The 18,936-nt window shown below is 42.2% G+C and overlaps 1 protein-coding gene across 2 annotated transcripts; it reads left to right on the top strand.

Annotated features, from left to right (window-relative positions):
• Window positions 1-5,150: 5,150 nt before the first annotated feature.
• RAE1 (ribonucleic acid export 1) lies at window positions 5,151-18,403 on the top strand. Of its 2 annotated transcripts, none has more exons than XM_074969475.1 (12): window positions 5,151-5,357; window positions 6,416-6,513; window positions 6,819-6,934; window positions 8,431-8,523; window positions 11,364-11,450; window positions 12,278-12,364; window positions 12,687-12,758; window positions 13,290-13,397; window positions 14,396-14,502; window positions 14,585-14,660; window positions 15,253-15,447; window positions 17,174-18,403. In XM_074969475.1, the coding sequence occupies exons 2-12, from the start codon at window positions 6,423-6,425 to the stop codon at window positions 17,258-17,260; spliced, it is 1,119 nt and encodes a 372-aa protein (XP_074825576.1). In that variant the 5' UTR covers window positions 5,151-5,357; window positions 6,416-6,422; the 3' UTR covers window positions 17,261-18,403. The 2 variants fall into 2 exon arrangements, with proteins under 2 accessions (XP_074825576.1, XP_074825577.1); XM_074969476.1 differs by having other exon boundaries at window positions 6,416-6,512; window positions 6,830-6,934; window positions 17,174-18,402.
• Window positions 18,404-18,936: the final 533 nt, after the last annotated feature.

Genomic DNA, 18,936 nt, shown 5'->3' with positions numbered 1-18,936 from the left:
TTTTTTTTCATTCTTGCACATTTGCAACAGTAATAAGGATCTGCAGGCCAAATTATGCCCTCAGTTCCTACACCCCCATTGTAATGCACAAGTGAGCAAGCACTTTTTACTGATTAGAATTTAGTAAACAATTCTGTTGACGATGTATAGGACAATGGAATCCATAGACCACTCTAAGGCCTTGGCTACACTTGCGAGTTACAGCGCAATAAAGGAGCCCTGGGCGCACTAGCTCACTACCCGTCCACACTGGCAAGGCATGTACAGCGCTCTGACTCCGCGGTTACAGCGCTGCTGGTACTCCACCTCGGCGAGTGTAATAACGTTTGCTGCGCCCCCGCTGGAGCACCGCAGCGCCAGTGTGGACGCCCTGGTCCTATAGTGCGCTCTGATCGGCCTGCAGAAGTGTCCCACAATGCCTGTGCTAGCCACTTTGGTCATCACTTTGAACTCTACTGCCCTGCCCTCAGGTGACCAACCGTCAGACCCGCCCTTTAAATTCTCTGGGAATTTTGAAAAATCCCTTTCTGTTTGCTCAGCCAGGCGTGGAGTGCTATCAGCGAAACTTTTCAGGTGACCATGCCTCCACGCGCCAGGCAAGCCCCAGTATGGAGCAATGGCGAGTTGCTGGACCTCATTTGTGTCTGGGGGAGGAAGCTGTCCAGTCCCAGCTGTGCTCCAGCCGTAGGAATTACAATAACTTTGGACAGATATCAAGGGACATGATGGCAAGGGGCCATGACCAGGACGCACTGCAGTGCAGGATTAAAGTGAAGGAGCTGCAGAATGCCTACCACAAAGCCCGTGAGGCAAACTGCTGCTCCGGCGCTGGCCCTGCAACCTGCCGTTTCGACAAAGAGCTGGACGTGATACTTGGGGGTGACCCCACCTCCACTCCGGGGACCACCATGGACACTTCAGAACCCAGTGCAACAAGGCAGGAGGAGGAGGAGCAAAGCAGGAGCGAGGGTGCTGAGGCGGAGGAAGACACCCGGGAATCCCTAGATACATGCGGCTAGGAGCTGTTCTCAAGCCAGGAGGAAGGTAGCCAATCGCGGCAGCTGGTGTTTGGGGAAGGACAAACACCAGAGGAGGTTCCCGGTAAGCGGCTTTTATTTTGGGAAGGAAGTTATTCGGTGCGGGCTCTTGGGGCAAGGAGGGTTAGGGCTGCATGCATGCCTAGATGCAGAATAGGGCGTTGATGCACTCTTTCACATTGCAGTAATCGGCCTCAGTGATGTCTTCAAAAGTCTCATCCAGAACTTGGGCAATGCGCTTGCGCAGGTTTCTTGGGAGAGCCACTGTGGTCCTTGTTCCAGTCAGGCTAACTTGTCCATGCCACTGTGCCGTGAGGGGCAGGGAGACCATTGCTGCACGCAGGCAAGCTGCATATGGGCCAGGGCGGAAGCCACATTGCAGTAGAAGACCCTCCCTTGCTTCCCAGGTCACCCTCAGCAGCGAGATATCTTCCAGGATGAACTCCTGTGGAAAACGTGGGGAGAGTGTTCAGTATAGGGGCCCCCTGCCACTGTTGGCTCTCCCCAAGGCACAGAAACCCAGAGGAAAGTACAGCCGTGAAACAATCAGTCATGCTTGACTCTGTGCTTTCTCACCATTTTGGGGCTCCCGTGGGTTATGTGCACTCGCTTTGGGACGGGCAAATTATGCTATTGTGTAGACTGTGCTTGCCCTTAAGTATGGGGGAATCATTGCTCTGTCTGGTGTGAACAATGTTGTCTCTGTTAAGTGTTGCATTTTGCCTTTACAGATGCAACCTTGAGATCTCAGCCGTCCATGTTATCACCAGCCGAAAGACTCCAAAGAATCAGAAAGAGGCCACGTAGAAGCAAGGAAGACATGTTGCATGAAGTAATGCAGCATTCCAGTAATGAAAATCAAAAAGTGCAGGAGTGGCAGGAGAGTGAAAGGAGGGTCTGCCAGCAGAATGCGGATCACCAGCACCAAAGCACGGAGTGACTGCTAAGCATCATGGAGCGGCAAGCGGACTCAATACAGGCGCTCGTAGCAATGCAGGCGGAACACTATTGCGCCCTCCCTCCCCCGCAGCCCTTGTCCCAAAACTCTTTCCCTTGTGCCCCCATGTCACCTCCAAGCCACTTTCCCCAACATCCAGGTTCTTACCGCCACTAGCTGCCTCCAACACCTGTAGCTTCGCCACCCAGCCCTGAAAACTATGACCCTTACCCTCTGCACTCAACCCTCATCACCATGCAGTATAGCCAACCTGAAGTCTAGCACTCATTGCACAGCACTCCAGACAGGACATACACAAATCTGTGATTGTACCGTTCTCCACCCCATGCCCTTGGCCCTTTCTGTTTCCCAAGAAGTTGTCTCTTTTCAATAAATGGATTTTTCGGCTTTGAAAACATTTTTTATTATTGCGTAAAGTAAAAGATACCTTGGCCCAGGAAAGAAATAGGCATTGCAATTCAGCATAGCAAACACAGATTCCTACTAACATTGGACCACTGCACTTCACTCCTGTGCAGGGCACCAGACATTACTGGTAGCTTTCAGCCTCAAATTGCTCCCTCAAAGCATCCCTAATCCTTGCAGCCCCACGCTGGGACCCTCTAATAGCCCTGCTCTCTGGCTGTTCAAATTCAGCCTCCAGGTGTTGAACCTCCGAGTTCCATGCCTGAGTGAATCTTTCACCCTTCCCTTCACAAATGTTATGGAGGGTACAGCACGCGGATATAACCGCGGAGATGCTGTCATCGACCAGGTCTAGCTTCCCATACAGAGAGCTCCAGCGGCCCTTTAAACAGCCAAAAGCACACTCCACAGTCATTCTGCACCTGCTCAGCCTGTTGTTGAACTGCTCCTTGCTGCTGTTAAGGCTCCCTGTGTAGGGTTTCATGAGCCACGGCATTAAAGGGTAAGCGGGGTCTCCAATGATCACAGTGGGCATTTTGACTTCCCCTATGGTGATCTTCTGGTCTGGTAAAGAAGGCCCGGCTTACAGCTTGCTGAACAGGCCAGTGTTCCGAAAGATGCATGCGTCATGCACCTTTCCGGGCCAGCTTGCGTTAATGTCAATGAAATGCCCACGGTGATCCACAAGTGCCTGGAGAACCATTGAGAAACACCCCTTCCGATTAACGTACTTGGAGGCTAGGTTGGCTGGTGCCAAAATTGGAATATGTGTCCCATCTATCGCCCCTCTGCAGTTAGGGAAACCCATTTGTGCAAAGCCAGCCATAATGTCATGCACATTACCCAGAGACACGGTTCTTCTGAGCAGGATGTGATTAATGGCCCTGCAAACTTGCATCAACACGATTCCAATGGTCAACTTCCCCACTCCAAACTGGTTAGTGACTGATCGGTAGCTGTCTGGAGTTGCCAGCTTCCAGATAGCAATAGCTGCCTGCTTCTCCATTGTCAGGGCAGCTCTCAATCTCGTGTCCTTGCGCCAGAGGATGGGGGCGAGCTCCTCAGACAGTCCCATGAAAGTGGCTTTTCTGATCTGAAAGTTCTACAGCCACTGCTCATCATCCCAGACTTGCATGACGATGTGATCCCACCACTCAGTGCTTGCTTCCCAAGCCCAAAAGCGGCGTTCCACGGTGGTGAGCACGTCCATGAATGCCACAAGCAAACTCGTGTCATATGCGTTACTCGAGTCGATATTGTCGGAGCCCTCACTATCACTTTGGATCATAAGGAATAACTCAACTGCCAAACGTGACGTGCTGGCGAGACTCATCAGCATACTCCTCAGCAGTTCAGGCTCCATTCCCGCAGACCAAAAGGGAAGACAGAACGCTCAGGACAAAAAATGTTGAAAGATGGCGCCAAATGTGGACAGAAGCAAAGGGAATGCTGGGATGCGAACCGATGCATCACAGGGTGTTGGGACAGGACCCAGAATGTCCCACACTCCCCACCCCCTTCCCACAAGCCACAGCGCCAGAATGGGAAGAGGTGCTCTCTGGGATAGCTGCCCATAATGCACCGCTCCCAATGCCGCTGCAAATGCCGCAAATGTGGCCACGCCAGGGCGCTTGCAGCTGTCAGTGTGGACAGATTGCAGTGCTTTCCCTACTGTGCTCTACGAAGGCAGGTTTAACTCACAGCACTCTACATCTGCAAGTGTAGCCATGCCCTTAGTTTTGTTGGTGCTAAAATGCTGACAGAAATAAAAAGTAGTAGTGACAAAAAGTAAGTTAAGTAATTATATATGACTGAATGCAGAGATAGTGACTCTACCGGAATCTTTTCTAAAAGATATGATCTAGGAATTTTTGGGTGGAAGTTCTATGGTCCGTGTTATACAGGAGGTCAAGTGAAAGCATCACAGTGGTCCCTTCTAGCCTTGGAATCCATGAATTTATGAATAAGAACGTGCTGTTGCTACAGTTACTTTTCATAGAACTGCAATTTAAAGTATAGTACATCAAATTAGTACCTGACAAAGAAAAATGTCTGTAGCCTACATCACTTGTTCTTTTATTTAAAAGAGAACCACTTTTTCTACCTACTGTACTGTACCTTAGTTCTGCTGCATTGTGGCACTCTGTCATTTGCATCACTTCAAGTGTCTAGCTACAAAAATAGCCTAAACCAGAAAATTAATGCACTGGTGTTTTGTTTAATCAGTAGTTGTAATAAATTCTTACGATCATTAAAATTCCACTTTTCTCTAGCTGGTAACTGATGTAGCACATTTCCTGTCCTATATTGCTTGATATAAACATCACAACTCAGTTGGTCCTGTTCCACCATCCCAACATAGTGTATTACATGTCCATTCTTCTTCAGAAGGTATTAATTATTTAAGTGCATTTTCATTAAGTATGTTTCCATCTTTGTAATCTTTAAAGGTTTGTTTAGCCTTTTGGGAAGAGAATTTAAGTGATCAGATGCACCTTTTTAGCTGGTGCCTCCCTCTTGTCTTTGGGCGGCCCCCTGAGAAGTTGGTATAATTAAATGCATGATAACAGTTCTCCTTCTTGATGGGGGAAAAACAGCAGAGAGTTGCCCACGGCCCCTCTGCGACATGGGCCTTGCTTACACCCTCAACACCATAGGCCGGTGAGTGTGCGATGTGCCTGGTCACATGACCTCGTTACCGCCCCATGACCGGCAGCCCTCTGGTGCCCTGCTCGGCCCAGCTCAGAGTCAGTCCCGCCTCTTTTCCCGAACAGACGCGGGCGCCCTCTGTGAGCTCAGCTCCGGGTAGCGCATGCGCGGTGGGAAGCGGCCTGTTCGGGCTCGGCCGTGTGTGAGCCGGTGGTGCTGCGCCGCTGCCTCACTCGCTTTCGTCCCGCCCTGCCCCCCGAAGCGCGCTCCTCGCCTCACGCTCCCTCAGGAGCTCACCCGGCTCTTGGGTAAGTGCGGCGTGGCCCTCGCCGGGGCAGGCCGAGTCGGGTGTCTGAGCCCAGCACCTCCCCTGCCCCCTCAGCGCCTCCCTGCCTGGCACCCCTTCCCTCCACATCCGCCGCTGGCCCGCTCTCCTCTGGAGAGCTCCCGATGGGCACCGGGCGGCCGCTCCCTATTTCCCTGCTGCCCCCAGCAGCTGCCCCGCTGCCTCCTGGCCCCATCCCCCAGCAACTGGCCCCAGCTCTCTCCTGCCCCATCCCCCAGCAACTGGCCCCAGCTCTCTCTTGTCAGCCAACAACTGCTCCTTCCTCCCTGCCCTAGTGCCCCTATTTCCCCTCCTAATGCTCCCTGCCTCAATGTAAACTGCTCCTCAGACATGTAAATTGATTGAAACAATTGATCTTACACCCCCCACCCCCCATCTGCTGACCTGTCAATGTTTATTATACAGGCCTCAGCAAATGGTCCTACCTGATTAGAAAGGATCCTCCTCCCTCTCCCTGTGTACCCTTCCCCGATGTAACAGATTTTATTTATGAAGTTTCTTCTCTGTTTCCAAAGGGTGTTTGGAGTGTTGCATGAGCAAAAATACTGTTATTAACATAAATAATAAGAAAGACAAAGGTAGCAATGTTTTTCAAAGCTCTCTGGGCTTGTGCAGAGACATAACCAATGAGATTAAGATGATCTGTGCGTAGTTATTGCTCATTGGAGGAATTGTTGACCCTCCAAAATCAGATTTTTCTGGGGAAAATGAGGGTGAGGCTGAGGACAAGGCCAACACTTGAGCTGAATAAGCATTGCAGAATCTTGCGTGCGCGCACACACACACACACACAAGTTAAATCTCTGACAGGGATAGGAAGAAACTTATTTTGTGGGCAGGTTATTTTATAATTATCCACTATGTTGTTTGTTTCCCCCGCACCTTCCTCTAGAGAGCATCTGGTACTGGCTGTTAGAGAAAGGATACTGAACTAGATGGACCACTCTGATTTGGTACAACACTTCCTATGTCCCCAAGTAAAGGTCTGTTGCTTTTAATGGGCATTCTTGTCATTTGCAGGGCCAAGATGAGTTTGTTTGGATCAACCTCAGGGTTTGGAGCTGGTGGTACCAGCATGTTTGGAAATACAGCAACAGATAATCACAACCCTATGAAGGTACTTGTATTAACCTACTTGTAAACAGTGGCAATCTCCTTTCCATGAATTAGGAGTGAACGTGATCATGTATTTATTTATTTTCTCTCTTTCCCCAAACTCATTCTTCCTAAGTATTGAGAAGTTTCAGGGTTTGTTATCAAATGCAGTTCTGAATATCCTTTTTTAATATGCCCTTTTAATACTTTTTTCATGTACTATCTATTTTGCAAAACTCAGTGCTTTGTTAATTTCCACTATGACTAGAAGACACATTGTTAAGTTCTATGACGTATAAATATTTGGGGTTTTGTTTTGTTTTTTTGGCCTTTTTACAGGATATTGAAGTTACATCTCCACCTGATGACAGCATTGGTTGTTTAGCTTTCAGTCCCCTAGCATTGCCGGGTAACTTCCTTATTGCAGGATCCTGGGCAAATGATGTAAGTATTAAATGAGCGTTGTCTGTAAAAAGGACAGTTTAAATCTCTTTAGCCTGATACATACTTACATACTCTTGTTACAAGTTATACCTAAGATTGCTGGAGTTTAAAGATTGGAGGAAAAGAGCTTTTTTCCCCACTTTCCTTTATTTAATTGACAGAAGTTTGCCTAAAACAAGTTTTGTTGTTTCATCTGAAAAGTCAGTTTTTCCCTTATTTTCTTTGTGTCATTGTATAGCTCTAGGGCACAGAAAATAACTTCTAAAAAACAGAAATATGGTTCTGTAAACATGAAAATCGGCAAAGGGCAGGCGTAGTACCCGAAATTACTTTTCATAAATTTTTTGAAGTTGACAGCATTTCAAGCTGACAGTGTCATTTAAACTTCAGCTCAAGGGAATGACTTTTACTTCTTGATTCTGTGCTTTATAACGGCTAGTCCAATTTGTATATCTGTAGAGAGGACTAGTCTCTGTAGCATATGTATTTGTTACATTTGTCTGCTACTTTCACTAAACAGAAGAAAATAATCCCCTCCTCTCTATATCTGTTCCTCAGACAGTTGTTGTATGCTATGCAGATACAGGTTATGATTCAGAGTATTGTTGTAAGAGGTTGGAATTTCAGCAGATGCAGATTTTCCCAAACTGTGGTATGTGGACAGCCAGTGGTCCACAGTGAATTAGTCTCGGTGCTGGCTCCCGCCTAAGTAGTTCCCTAATTTTCATTTTCAAAGTGAAAAGTTGGTGTAGTTTATGTATGGATGCTATTTGATTTCCAGTAGGAGGTGAGGTGGTCTGTGCAATTGTGAATGGGAGGGAACGTGGTCCACAAGTCAATCTCAATGTTAAGATGTTCATGCTATTAAAAGATTGGGGTCTCCTGAACTAGACAAAGTTCAGTCCAATATCAAAGATCTTGCAGTTCCCAGTTTAATTTAGATTAAACAACAAGTATTGAGCGAAGGGAGTTAATGGCTTTCCTGAACATTTTCAGTAATTAAAAAAAAAATCATGAATCTCTATAGCATTTGAATTCTTAATAGGTGCTCCTATTTATCCTTCCTTTCTCATAATACAAAAGTAATGAGCTATTCAGTGAAATTGTAAACATAAAAGAAACTGATAGAAAACATTCCTTTACATAGTGCTTAATCTGGGAAACTCATTGCCACAAGACATCGTTTAAGCCAAAAGCTTGGTACAATTTGAAAAAGGATTATCCACAGTTAAATGTACACTGGTAAATATAGGAAATGCTCCGTGTTGCTGACATCAAAGGCAAAATCAGAAAGGGTTATGATTGGCAATTATATGATTGTAACTGTTGCCTTTCCTCTTCCCTTCTTCCCCTCCATCTAAATTCAGTGTGTCAAGTAAGGGTAAGTTCTTCAGGGCAGAGGCATTGCCTTGTTTCTGAGAGATATCTAGCACATTCCTGGGTACGTAAACAATAGTAATATATTACTAAATTGGTATGTGCATCTTTTCTCATAGGTTCGGTGTTGGGAAGTTCAAGATAATGGACAGACAATTCCGAAAGCTCAGCAGATGCACACAGGGCCTGTGCTAGATGTGTGTTGGAGTGATGTATGTTCCTTTGTTTCAAAAAGTATTTTCAAAGAAATTGATAACTTTATCCAGAAAACAAATATCTTTACTTCTAGTTTCAAAACACACACAGACTTAAAATGTAGATAATCCTAAAATTGTAGCATAGATTTTTGTCGTCTGAATTCATGGTTCGTTTGTTTTAATAAATTAGACTACTACTTGGGTGTGCAGATGCAATGGTAGGAGGTTGTTTTAAGCTGTTAATAGCTAGTACAGTTTTCAATAATTTGTGGTAGTACAAAAGGCCTTCCATAAGTCTTATGTACTGGAGTGAATTTCACCCTAGAATATTACTGTTTTAAGCATAATGACAGGTTTCAGAGTAGCAGCCGTGTTAGTCTGTATCCGCAAAAAGAAAAGGAGGACTTGTGGCACCTTAGAGACTAACAAATTTATTTGAGCATAAGCTTTCGTGAGCTACAGCTCACTTCATCGGATGCATTCATGTAGCTCACAAAAGCTTATGCTCAAATAAATTTGTTAGTCTCTAAGGTGCCACAAGTCCTCCTTTTCTTTTTACTATTTTAAGCATAATTGCGGAATGTTTTGTTTCGTTCCCGTTCATAGTTTGAATTTTGTGCTCTTTCAGATTTGATCAACACTTTTTTGTTCTTTGTTTTTTCTCTCACAGTTTGGTCTTTGAATGTAAATTATTTTTAGGGTTTTGTTTAAATTAATATGTGAGACTTCCTTACATGAGTAGACTATTATGACAGTTTGAAACTGCATGGTTATGATTTGACCAATTAAAACACTTGTCAAAAGTTAGTAAATACTAGTATCAGTATATTCTTCTGTACAATATTTTGTAAGTATTGGAAAAAGGAAAACAGTGGAATATTGGCATGTTGTTCGCTATCCTCTTTTAAAAAAAATAAAATGCCATTCCTTTGAGATCTAAGATGCTTCTCAGTTTTTTGGGGCATCTTATCTTGTGTGTCCACTGTTTGATTAGAAAAAGCATTGCATATTTATAAGACTAGAAAACAATTAGGAGAAAGGTATGAAGTAGAATTTTGGACTGCTGTTAAGCAGTAGAACAGGACAATATCAGTCTATTCAACTGGATAGCAATCTCAACGTGTTTGTCAATTCAGATGAATGTAGTGACAAACAGTACATAACGGTTGAGAGAGTGATTCAGATAATGAACATTAGGCAAAATGCTGTTTTGTATGATTGTTTTTTGGACAATTGGCCTGATTCTCCATTATCTTTACTCCTGAGGGCATTCTGCGCCAAATAATTCAAAATTATGCACACAGTATTTTAAAATTCTGCAATATTCTCCAAGTTTTATTTGTCAATAAATAAATGCAGAGTCTCCAGCATGGCAGTGGGGAGCACAGGCCACTGGCTGCACGAAGGTGAGAGACAACCCGCAGCCTCCCCACCCCCCACCTTTGGGACACGGACTCAGTGGTGACGCTGCACCTGACTCTGACACAGCACAAGGCCTGGGCCTGCCCCAGAAACACTCTGGAGCCAGGTGCACCAGGTGTGGGGCAGGCAGGTTTAACCAGGCAGGATCCAAATGTGGAAGGGCTCAGCGTGGGGGGGATCCAGATGTGGGGTAAGAGGATTCTGTGTGAGACAATCTGGGTGCAGGCAGCTTGGGGGTATAGTGCGGGGCGGGGGGGGAGGGATCATCTGGGTGCAGGCAGCTTGGGGGTATAGTGCGGGGCGGGGGGGGAGGGATCTGGATGCACAGAGGCTCATTGGGCGGGGTGGGGCAGGTGCAAGGGCAATGGGACTCTGCATGGGTTTCCAGGTAAAAGTGGTTGGGGCTTAGTGGAGAGGTCTGGGTGTGGGAGTCTCAGCAGTGGGGTCTGGGGGAGTAGGGCATGGTGGGGTGGGGGTCTGGGTGCAGCTAGTTTGGGATCAATGGTATGGGGGTCTCGATGGGGGGGGCACAGGTGGTGCAGAGGGGTGGGGCTCACCAGGGTGGGGGTTTGAGTGCAAGGAGTTCAGTGGGGGTGGTCTGGGTGCATGGTTGGGGGTCCGGAGGTGGGGGGCCTTGGTGCAGGGGTTCCAGATGCAGGGCTTGAGGTTCAGTGGGGTGGGGTTCAGTTATGGAGGGCTAGGGGGGTTCTCGGTGTACAGGGTGAAACTTGGTAGGGGTGTCTGGGTATGAGAGGTCCAAATACATGGGGGTTGGGCAGATGGGGGAGCAGCTCCCTTTACGGTGACCCCTCCCCCCACTGCTGAGGAGCGATGGGGGCAGGAAGTGGGGAGGATGCTGAGCTTCTTGCAGCTGGGGGAAGTTTCTGGGGGTGGGTCTGACATGGCCCCAGCCACTCCATGCAGGGAAAGAAGTCCCATCCTCTCCTGCCTCCAGCCCAGCCAGGACTATCAGCTGATCCTGACTCGGAGTAGGAGCCACTCGCTGGGGTGTCCCCAGCCTGCGATGGTTTACCTCTCTGCCAGCTGTCCAGGTGCCTGAAATGATGTACCTGTGCAGCTAGGGAGTGCTGCGTGACTGCTCTTGCAGCTTCCTTTTGCTTCCCTGTCAGAAAGTCATTTTTATGCGGGGGACATGAATTCTGTACACGTGCAGTGAGTGGCACAGAATTCCCCCAGGAGTAGGTCACCTTGCACCGTATATAGTCGCTTACTCCTATGCAAATACTCTCAGAATAGTATTATACATACCCATTTTATTAAATGACTACACAAGTACTAGGCAGTGAAGAATCAGGCCCAGCAATTCTTTAATGGGTATTGGATATTACAAACATAAAATTACATGTACTGTGGTGCAGTTAATATTTAATCTTTTAAAATTATGAAACTGAATTATTTTTCTCTCATTTTAGGATGGGAGTAAAGTATTTACTGCCTCTTGTGATAAAACTGCCAAAATGTGGGATCTCAACAGTAACCAGGCCATACAAATTGCACAGGTAAGTAACTCCCAAGTTCTTTCCCTCAAGAGAGATGCTAAATCATCACTTCTTTTAAATAAATCTTTTAAAAAAAGGAATCTTTACTAGTCAATTTAAAATAACACTCAACATTTTCCAATTAGATGCTGTTATATGAAGAATAATGTGAGGAAGGTGCCTGTCAAATTGCTAGCTAAATTTTAAGGTGGCCGTAACTGATGATTACTGGGACCTAGTTAAATCAAATCTTAGGCAAAAGTCCTGTGTGCCCCCAAGAGATTCCCCATCCCTTATGGCCTCACTGTAGCACCCAGCTGCATACTGATTGCTCCTTTGATTACCCATTGTTGCTTCTCCACCTCATTTTGGCTCCGCTTCGCTTTCTTTGTTTCAGTTACCCAGTTCTCTGTGCTGCTTTCTTGCTCTGTTTCACTGATAGTTTGTTCTGCTCTCCAGTCTTTTTTTACATAGATTTTGGATGAGCTCTAAGATTGTAGGAAAACAGAGCTTATATGTAATTGTTGAGTTCTCTTTCATGAGGGTATTGACTTCATAAGTGCACTGTTAATAGAATCTGATACCTACATTCAACTTCAATGCATATTTTTACTCTAATATGAAACACTTATTTCTGTTGCTTAATGTAAAGTTAAATAAGTGAAAATGTTCACTCTTTTCTTATAGTTTAGTTGTGATGAAGCATACAAATTTTGGTTGTAGTGGTGATTTAATAAACATTTATATCCTGCCTTTGTACCATTCTTTTGCTGTACACAACCAAAAAGTGATACAGGCTGTTATTTTAAAAAAAAGTATGTGCATTGTTCTTGGTTGTTTTCCTTCAGCATGAAGCCCCCGTTAAGACTGTCCATTGGATTAAAGCACCAAACTATAGCTGTGTGATGACAGGAAGTTGGGATAAAACTTTGAAGGTATGAAAATTGTACCTGATAAATGGGTTTTATACTATGCTAATATACGTAAAACTGGAAGTGTTTACTATAAATTTTGCTGAAATATACTAATTTAAAAAATCAAGAGGTCACTTTTATTGGTGATAATTTCTAGCCCTAAGAAAATGAGTGTTTTTTATCCCCCTCTGGCCAGTTGTAAACAACTTAAAATGAAAATGTGGCCAGGCTCATTGTGCTAAAGTAATCAGTTCCAATATTTCCAACTGCTTATGTGGTATTTTTGATGGCAAAAGAAATTCTTCAAGTCTTTTAAGTCCATTGATTTTCTTTTTTTCCTTAGTTCTGGGATACACGATCACCAACTCCTATGATGACATTACAGCTGCCTGAAAGATGCTACTGTGCTGATGTGGTAAGCCAATAAATAAACTCCTGTTTCATAAAATGAAATTTGTGGGAACTAGTTTTCTCAGAGGATTAATGGCTTCAAAGCCCATGATACCTAGGTCATATGAAACCAGTCCAGGTTATTATTAAATAAAAGTTACTCTTTGACAGCTGTTTGGTCTCAGTCTAGTTCCGGGTGGATCGACATTCCCTTCCTATGAAGCACTAGTAGTGGCCTTCTTGGCATTAAGAGGAGAGGGGCCAAAAATAGAATTGACACTGAAACTGAACTGCCCTTGCTTCCTTGCCCATATCAGAATTTATGCTTCATGTTGGAAGAAGCCTGTGCTACTATTGCCCTTGCTGTACCTATTCTGCAGATAAAATTTTCAGTCTATGGGTCACCTTCTACCAGAACTAACAGTCTTGCTCCTTTGAGTTGACTTTTTGAGGGGTTTGGGTGAAATAAGTAACTTGACAGAGATAAAATTCTCTGTTGTGAGATTAACGTAGCCTACCTAGTCTCTTCCAACCAGTCCCTCTCGTCCTTGTTCAGGTGCATCCCATGGCAGTTGTCGCAACTGCGGAAAGGGGTTTGATAGTATACCAGTTGGAGAATCAGCCTTCTGAATTTAGAAGAATAGAATCTCCACTGAAACACCAGGTAAATCATTAATTATATCATTAATTATATTTATTACAAGTTTATTAATGCAGCATATAAAATGGTGGTTTAGATTCTTAAAAATAATAAAAAATTAAAACTACATTCTCTTCATTCCGTATAGTTTGTGCCCCTGAGTACACTTAGACTTTCAATGTGGTGCATATTCTGCAACTCTGTTGTACATATCTCCTTCCAAGTGGATAACTGAAAAAGGTTTCTTGAAAACACATGGCATTAAGAAATGTGTTAAGATTTACTTCAAATGAAGTAATTTGACTGCCTTTCTTTATAGGAATAAGGAACAGTGAAAGACTATGCATTACAATATTTTAATGAAATATATCTGAATATTTACAACTAAAATCAGGAACTATTTTAGTTAAATAGTAAAAACTTTACAGTTCAGCTTAATGGGACAGATCCTGCAAACCCATTGCAAGCACATTTTGGCACCTGTGGAGAGGAAGACTTGCAGGATCAGGCTCACAGTTCAATTTCATTGTTTTTAATTTTGGTCCAAAATGTCAGTCTCCCTTCTTCCTGTTTGTTCTTAACAAGACTAATACAGTGCTGTATTGTATAACAGGTAATTCTTCCAGAGAAGCAGGATTGATGGTATCTTGCTAGAATATAGTAATTTTTCCTCACTATATTAATGTACAGTTTGGGACATGGAATTTTGAGAAATCTTTCAAATTCAGTCATGTCACCTAATATGCAAAAGATTTTTGTATGTGTAATTCCTTGGTGAAGGAGGAAAGCTGTTGTGTTCGTTTTGAGGGAATGTCTGCTACTGATCTCCAAGTGAATTCAGAAATGTAGATATTCAGGTCCAAATTTTCAGAGGGGCTTTGACCCATTTTCTAATATTGTATGTGCTTTTCTCCGTGTGGTGTTAGTACATGCAGTGAGTTGTGCCCCCATAGAGAGGCAATGTTTAGAACATCTGGCCTTAAGCTTCTGTCTAAAATGCTCTGTATCTTTCTCAAATTTAGCATCGCTGTGTTGCTATTTTTAAAGACAAAGTGAACAAACCTACTGGATTTGCCCTTGGAAGTATAGAAGGAAGGGTAGCAATTCACTATATCAACCCACCAAATCCGTAAGTGTGATTTTTAAAACACTCTGCATTATATTGTTCATTTTGAAATTAAGAAAATGTGAAGGAATATCTTTCTTTTCAGAGCCAAAGATAACTTCACTTTTAAATGTCATCGCTCCAATGGAACAAACACATCTGCACCTCAGGATATCTATGCTGTAAGTATTCAGCACATATCATTGCATCATTTTTGTAGTGCAGTTAGAAGCTACATACACATAATAAACAATTTTGTATGAAATCTACCATTAATGCTCTTTTCTTTGACCTTTTCTTGTACCTAAAGTGTTCTTTTGCTTATGCTTAGAGGAAAAATTATCATATGCAAATATTAAAATAGGAGTAGGCAAAGTATTCTGCCCTTTGTTATAAACAACCAAAAAACCCACAACTTGGCTGACTTTCTATTAAGACTTATTAGGACAATGCATTCAATATATTTTTCTGTACCCAAGTTTTTGTTTATGGAAAAACATACTACTTATTAAGCCTCTGCTTAAGAATCTGTTCAACATCAAGGGAATTATTGTGTTCTCTAATGGGAATTTGTATTTAAAGTATACCTGGTCAGGAAGAACAAATGATTTTTGGCAAAAAATGCATTGTCAAGACTAAAATGCAACTAGTCTTAATTTAAATTAGGTAAATCTGCACATAATATATTTACACTCACTGACTACAGTATATGCAGTGTAAAACTCCATCTTGTCTATTGTTGGTTGTTTTATGTGATGGTTTGTATAACTGCAGGTAAATGGGATAGCATTTCATCCTGCCCATGGCACCCTTGCAACTGTAGGATCTGATGGTAGATTCAGCTTTTGGGATAAAGATGCACGAACAAAGCTAAAAACATCAGAACAGCTTGACCAGCCGATATCTGCTTGTTGTTTTAACCATAATGGGAATATTTTTGCATATGCTTCCAGTTACGACTGGTCCAAGGTAAGAAGAATTAGCATTTAAATTTCATATCAGTGGTTGTGAACTAAGAAGACAATATTTCAGTAGTCCTTTTCATCTGAGAGTCTCACAGTTCTTTACAGGTATTAATAAAGTCTTCTAAATACACTCGGGAGATTGGGAATAGGTTGATATGGGATCACTTTAGCCACCTTTCAGATGAAACATAGCACAGAATCAGTACATAGTTGTTTAGGCCAAGAAACAAAGAATATCTTACCCAACTGAATATAGGCTGAACATAGTTACCTGATTTAGGAATTTGTTCCAAATGTGAATGCTAATGGGAAAAATACCGTGGGATCATACCATAAGTAAAATTGATACTGCATCTCTTCCAAAGAGCACACCTAGAGCACTGCTAAAAAACATGCTGGGATATGGTTACTTTTATTAAACAAGTGGGTGAGTGTTATGTATTTAATTTCCAATACCACTTTCTACAGCTCCTTTGTGATGGTTTAAGGTCAGTCTTCCCAGTATGCACTCGGTGCGAAGATATTGAGACCTGATAGAATCACAGAATGAGACAATACAATTAATAGTTTGAAAAAAGGAAGGTTGAAATCTAACCAATACCAATAGTTGTTTACAGTAGCATTATTCTTTCTATTATACCTTGTGTTGTACTTTAAATTTGATGAAGTATCTTTCATTTCCTGTTGTAAACTGTTGGAGATTTGCTGTTCATTCTTGAACAGTGGCATGTCACATCTCAGGAGTTCATTTGTAGATAAAGTGATATCTGTATGTAGTTAAATTTACTAATGTGCTTTATGGTCCTGCTGGATGAGAAACACTATAATTTTATTTTTATTGTTACAGTCAAAGACATAAGCCTTTTACTTTCATGAATGGGACACGTTGGCTTATATGAACTAACTGATCTTTCAGATCTGTAGATTATGAACTGATATTTAGTAGTGAAACTTGAGTTGGTAGGCAGTAAGTCTCCTTTCTAGATTCCATTTTTCTTTCAAGAATGAAAGTCCATAACTTAACTATTACAACCCAATGCATAATTTTAATGTCAGTGTCTGAATAAAGAAAACCAAGGAAATCCAGATGCCAAAAAAGAGAGCCAGATTTTCAAAGAGACCTAAGATCTTACGTGCCTTTTAACACATGAATTATTCATGATGTTATTGCAATGGGTGTGTGCACTTGGCATTTGTATATGCAAATAAGTATTGACAGTTACTCATTTTCACATGCGGAATACTAGATTTATATTCACAATTGATAAATAAAAGTAATTGTATAATTGTGTGTGGACCCTGCGCTTCACTGTTTGAAAATTTGGCCCTCTTTTGTTTGGCTCAAAAGACAGAATGTACAGTAAGGCTGTAGTATCTTTATAATGTCCCCTCTTCATTTTTATCTCTGTCTAGAACAATCTTTTTACTTCTCTTAACTCTCAAACTACTTGAATTTTGCATGTGAAGCAAAAGTTTAAGGAATGTTCATTCACTCTAAGCTTAAAGACCTGTTTTGAAAGTTGCCTTGCTTAGTGAATTGTTTCTAATTATAGTGCACACCCACCAATATTTCCCCTGGGTTGCATAGTAAATCTGATCTTTAAAAGTCCATATTTTTAAATTGTAAAGTCTCACTAAATCGAATTGACGGAATGTTCAGCTTCTTGTATTTCAAGATTAAGTTGATACTTTGAATAAGATAAATATAGCTAACTTTTTCTGTTTTTTAGGGCCATGAATTTTATAATCCACAAAAGAAAAACTACATTTTTCTGCGTAATGCAGCAGAAGAGTTAAAGCCCAGGAATAAGAAGTAATGTGTATAATTCTGACTGGTGTTACAGCAGTACTTTTCTGCCACTGGACTCCCTTGCAGTTGTCAATTTTGGATCGCTAACATTTAGCAGGAAAGCCTATAAATAATACCAAAGTGTATTCTGACTTGCTGGAGAACATCATTTGAATTATGTATTCTGATGTGTACAGGAGCGTCTGATATTTGCAGGATGACTTACCGTACATCTGTTCCTCTGCAGTAATTGCTGTAAAATCTCTAAATTCAAGACTGGTATTACTCTACTGTTTAGAAATGCAAGTATGTCTATGCCAATATTTTACCATTACTACAATAAAATATGTACATTTACAATAGTTCTGGAAAAATTGTACAGATACTGTTTCTTTTAACTATTTGGGGAATTATGAATAACTTGTCTCAAAGGGGGCTGGTCATTCTGATTTTAATATAGAAGCGTTAGCGACTGTATAGCAGAAAGAAAGGCATTGCAAATTTGGTTTTCCTCAGGGTTTGGATTAATTTGGTATTTATGTATGTGACCAATAATAGTGACGAAGATCCAACATAGAACAGAGGGGCCTTGTGCAAACTCTCCTTTTCTCTTTCCGTGTACTCCAACAGTGTACTTCAGTCCTAACTTGCAGTGCCCTTCCTTATCCCAGTCCTAAGCAGAGACTGCCAGTTGCGTCAGGTGGTATAGTTCAGTAACATGGACAGATAGCTAATGGTTAAGATGTGACCACCAAACTGATTTTTCACTTGTGGCCTAAACTGTTTGATCACCCAGATGTCTCCAGAGTTGAAAGGCTGTTCTTTTAACTCAGTGTGCCACCAATTTCCCCATAACATTTTTGTCAGGCTGAAATAAGGCTGATCACTTTAATACTGGATAGTTTATAGTGCATGTGGGTTTCATCCCTGACTAAACAGTGCTGTGAAGTTAAGCAAAAATGATGTGGGTTTTTTCTGACTCAAATCTGCTACTGTTTATTTTTGTTAACTAAATGTTGTACACATGCCAAAGTTTTTTCTTTTTGAAGTTGACTGCTTATTATTCCTTTTGAGTATTATTTTTGGGGAAAAAATGGGGCCACCATGTATACAAAGACGTGTCTTATTGTAAAGATCTCTGTAAAAATATACATTGTAACACTTGTGATTACTGATTCATAGCTACATTTAAAATAAAATTTTTACTAAATGCTTTTGAGTATTCAGTAGTTCTAAATCTCCTTTAATAATATGAACAGAATGCATCAGGCCAGCATGTTTGTGCCACATTTCCAAAAGTGGCTTCTTGGCCTTTCATTGCAATTTCAGGTTTCTCTTCTAAAACTAAAGCAACAGCTAAATGCAGTTGCACAAAAAATGTCCTGAGTTGGAAATCTACCTCATTTGCCACTTGCCATTTCATTATAAATCATTCCTGTGGTTTTTGTCTCAACGCTACTCCTCTTAGTTCATTAAATATAAAGGCCTTTTGTTTAATGGAATTAATCAAGTTCCTTGGTATCTCAACAGTCAACCACCTGGCAGCATGTTTTTGGTACAAATGAATCATGCTATCATCAAAATCTCTTGCTCAATGGTGCTCCTCTGTTTGCAGTGTTGATTTAACAGCTGTTAGCTGCATTTTTGAGGAATAATCATGCAATATGCCACTATTTCTCAGAGGTGCTCTTTATTATGTTTAAT

Source organism: Natator depressus, chromosome 13 (genome assembly GCF_965152275.1).
Source record: "Natator depressus isolate rNatDep1 chromosome 13, rNatDep2.hap1, whole genome shotgun sequence".
NCBI classification, from domain to species: domain Eukaryota; kingdom Metazoa; phylum Chordata; order Testudines; family Cheloniidae; genus Natator; species Natator depressus.
Note: the sequence above shows the minus strand (reverse complement) of the source record. Positions and strands in the feature narration are given on the sequence as shown.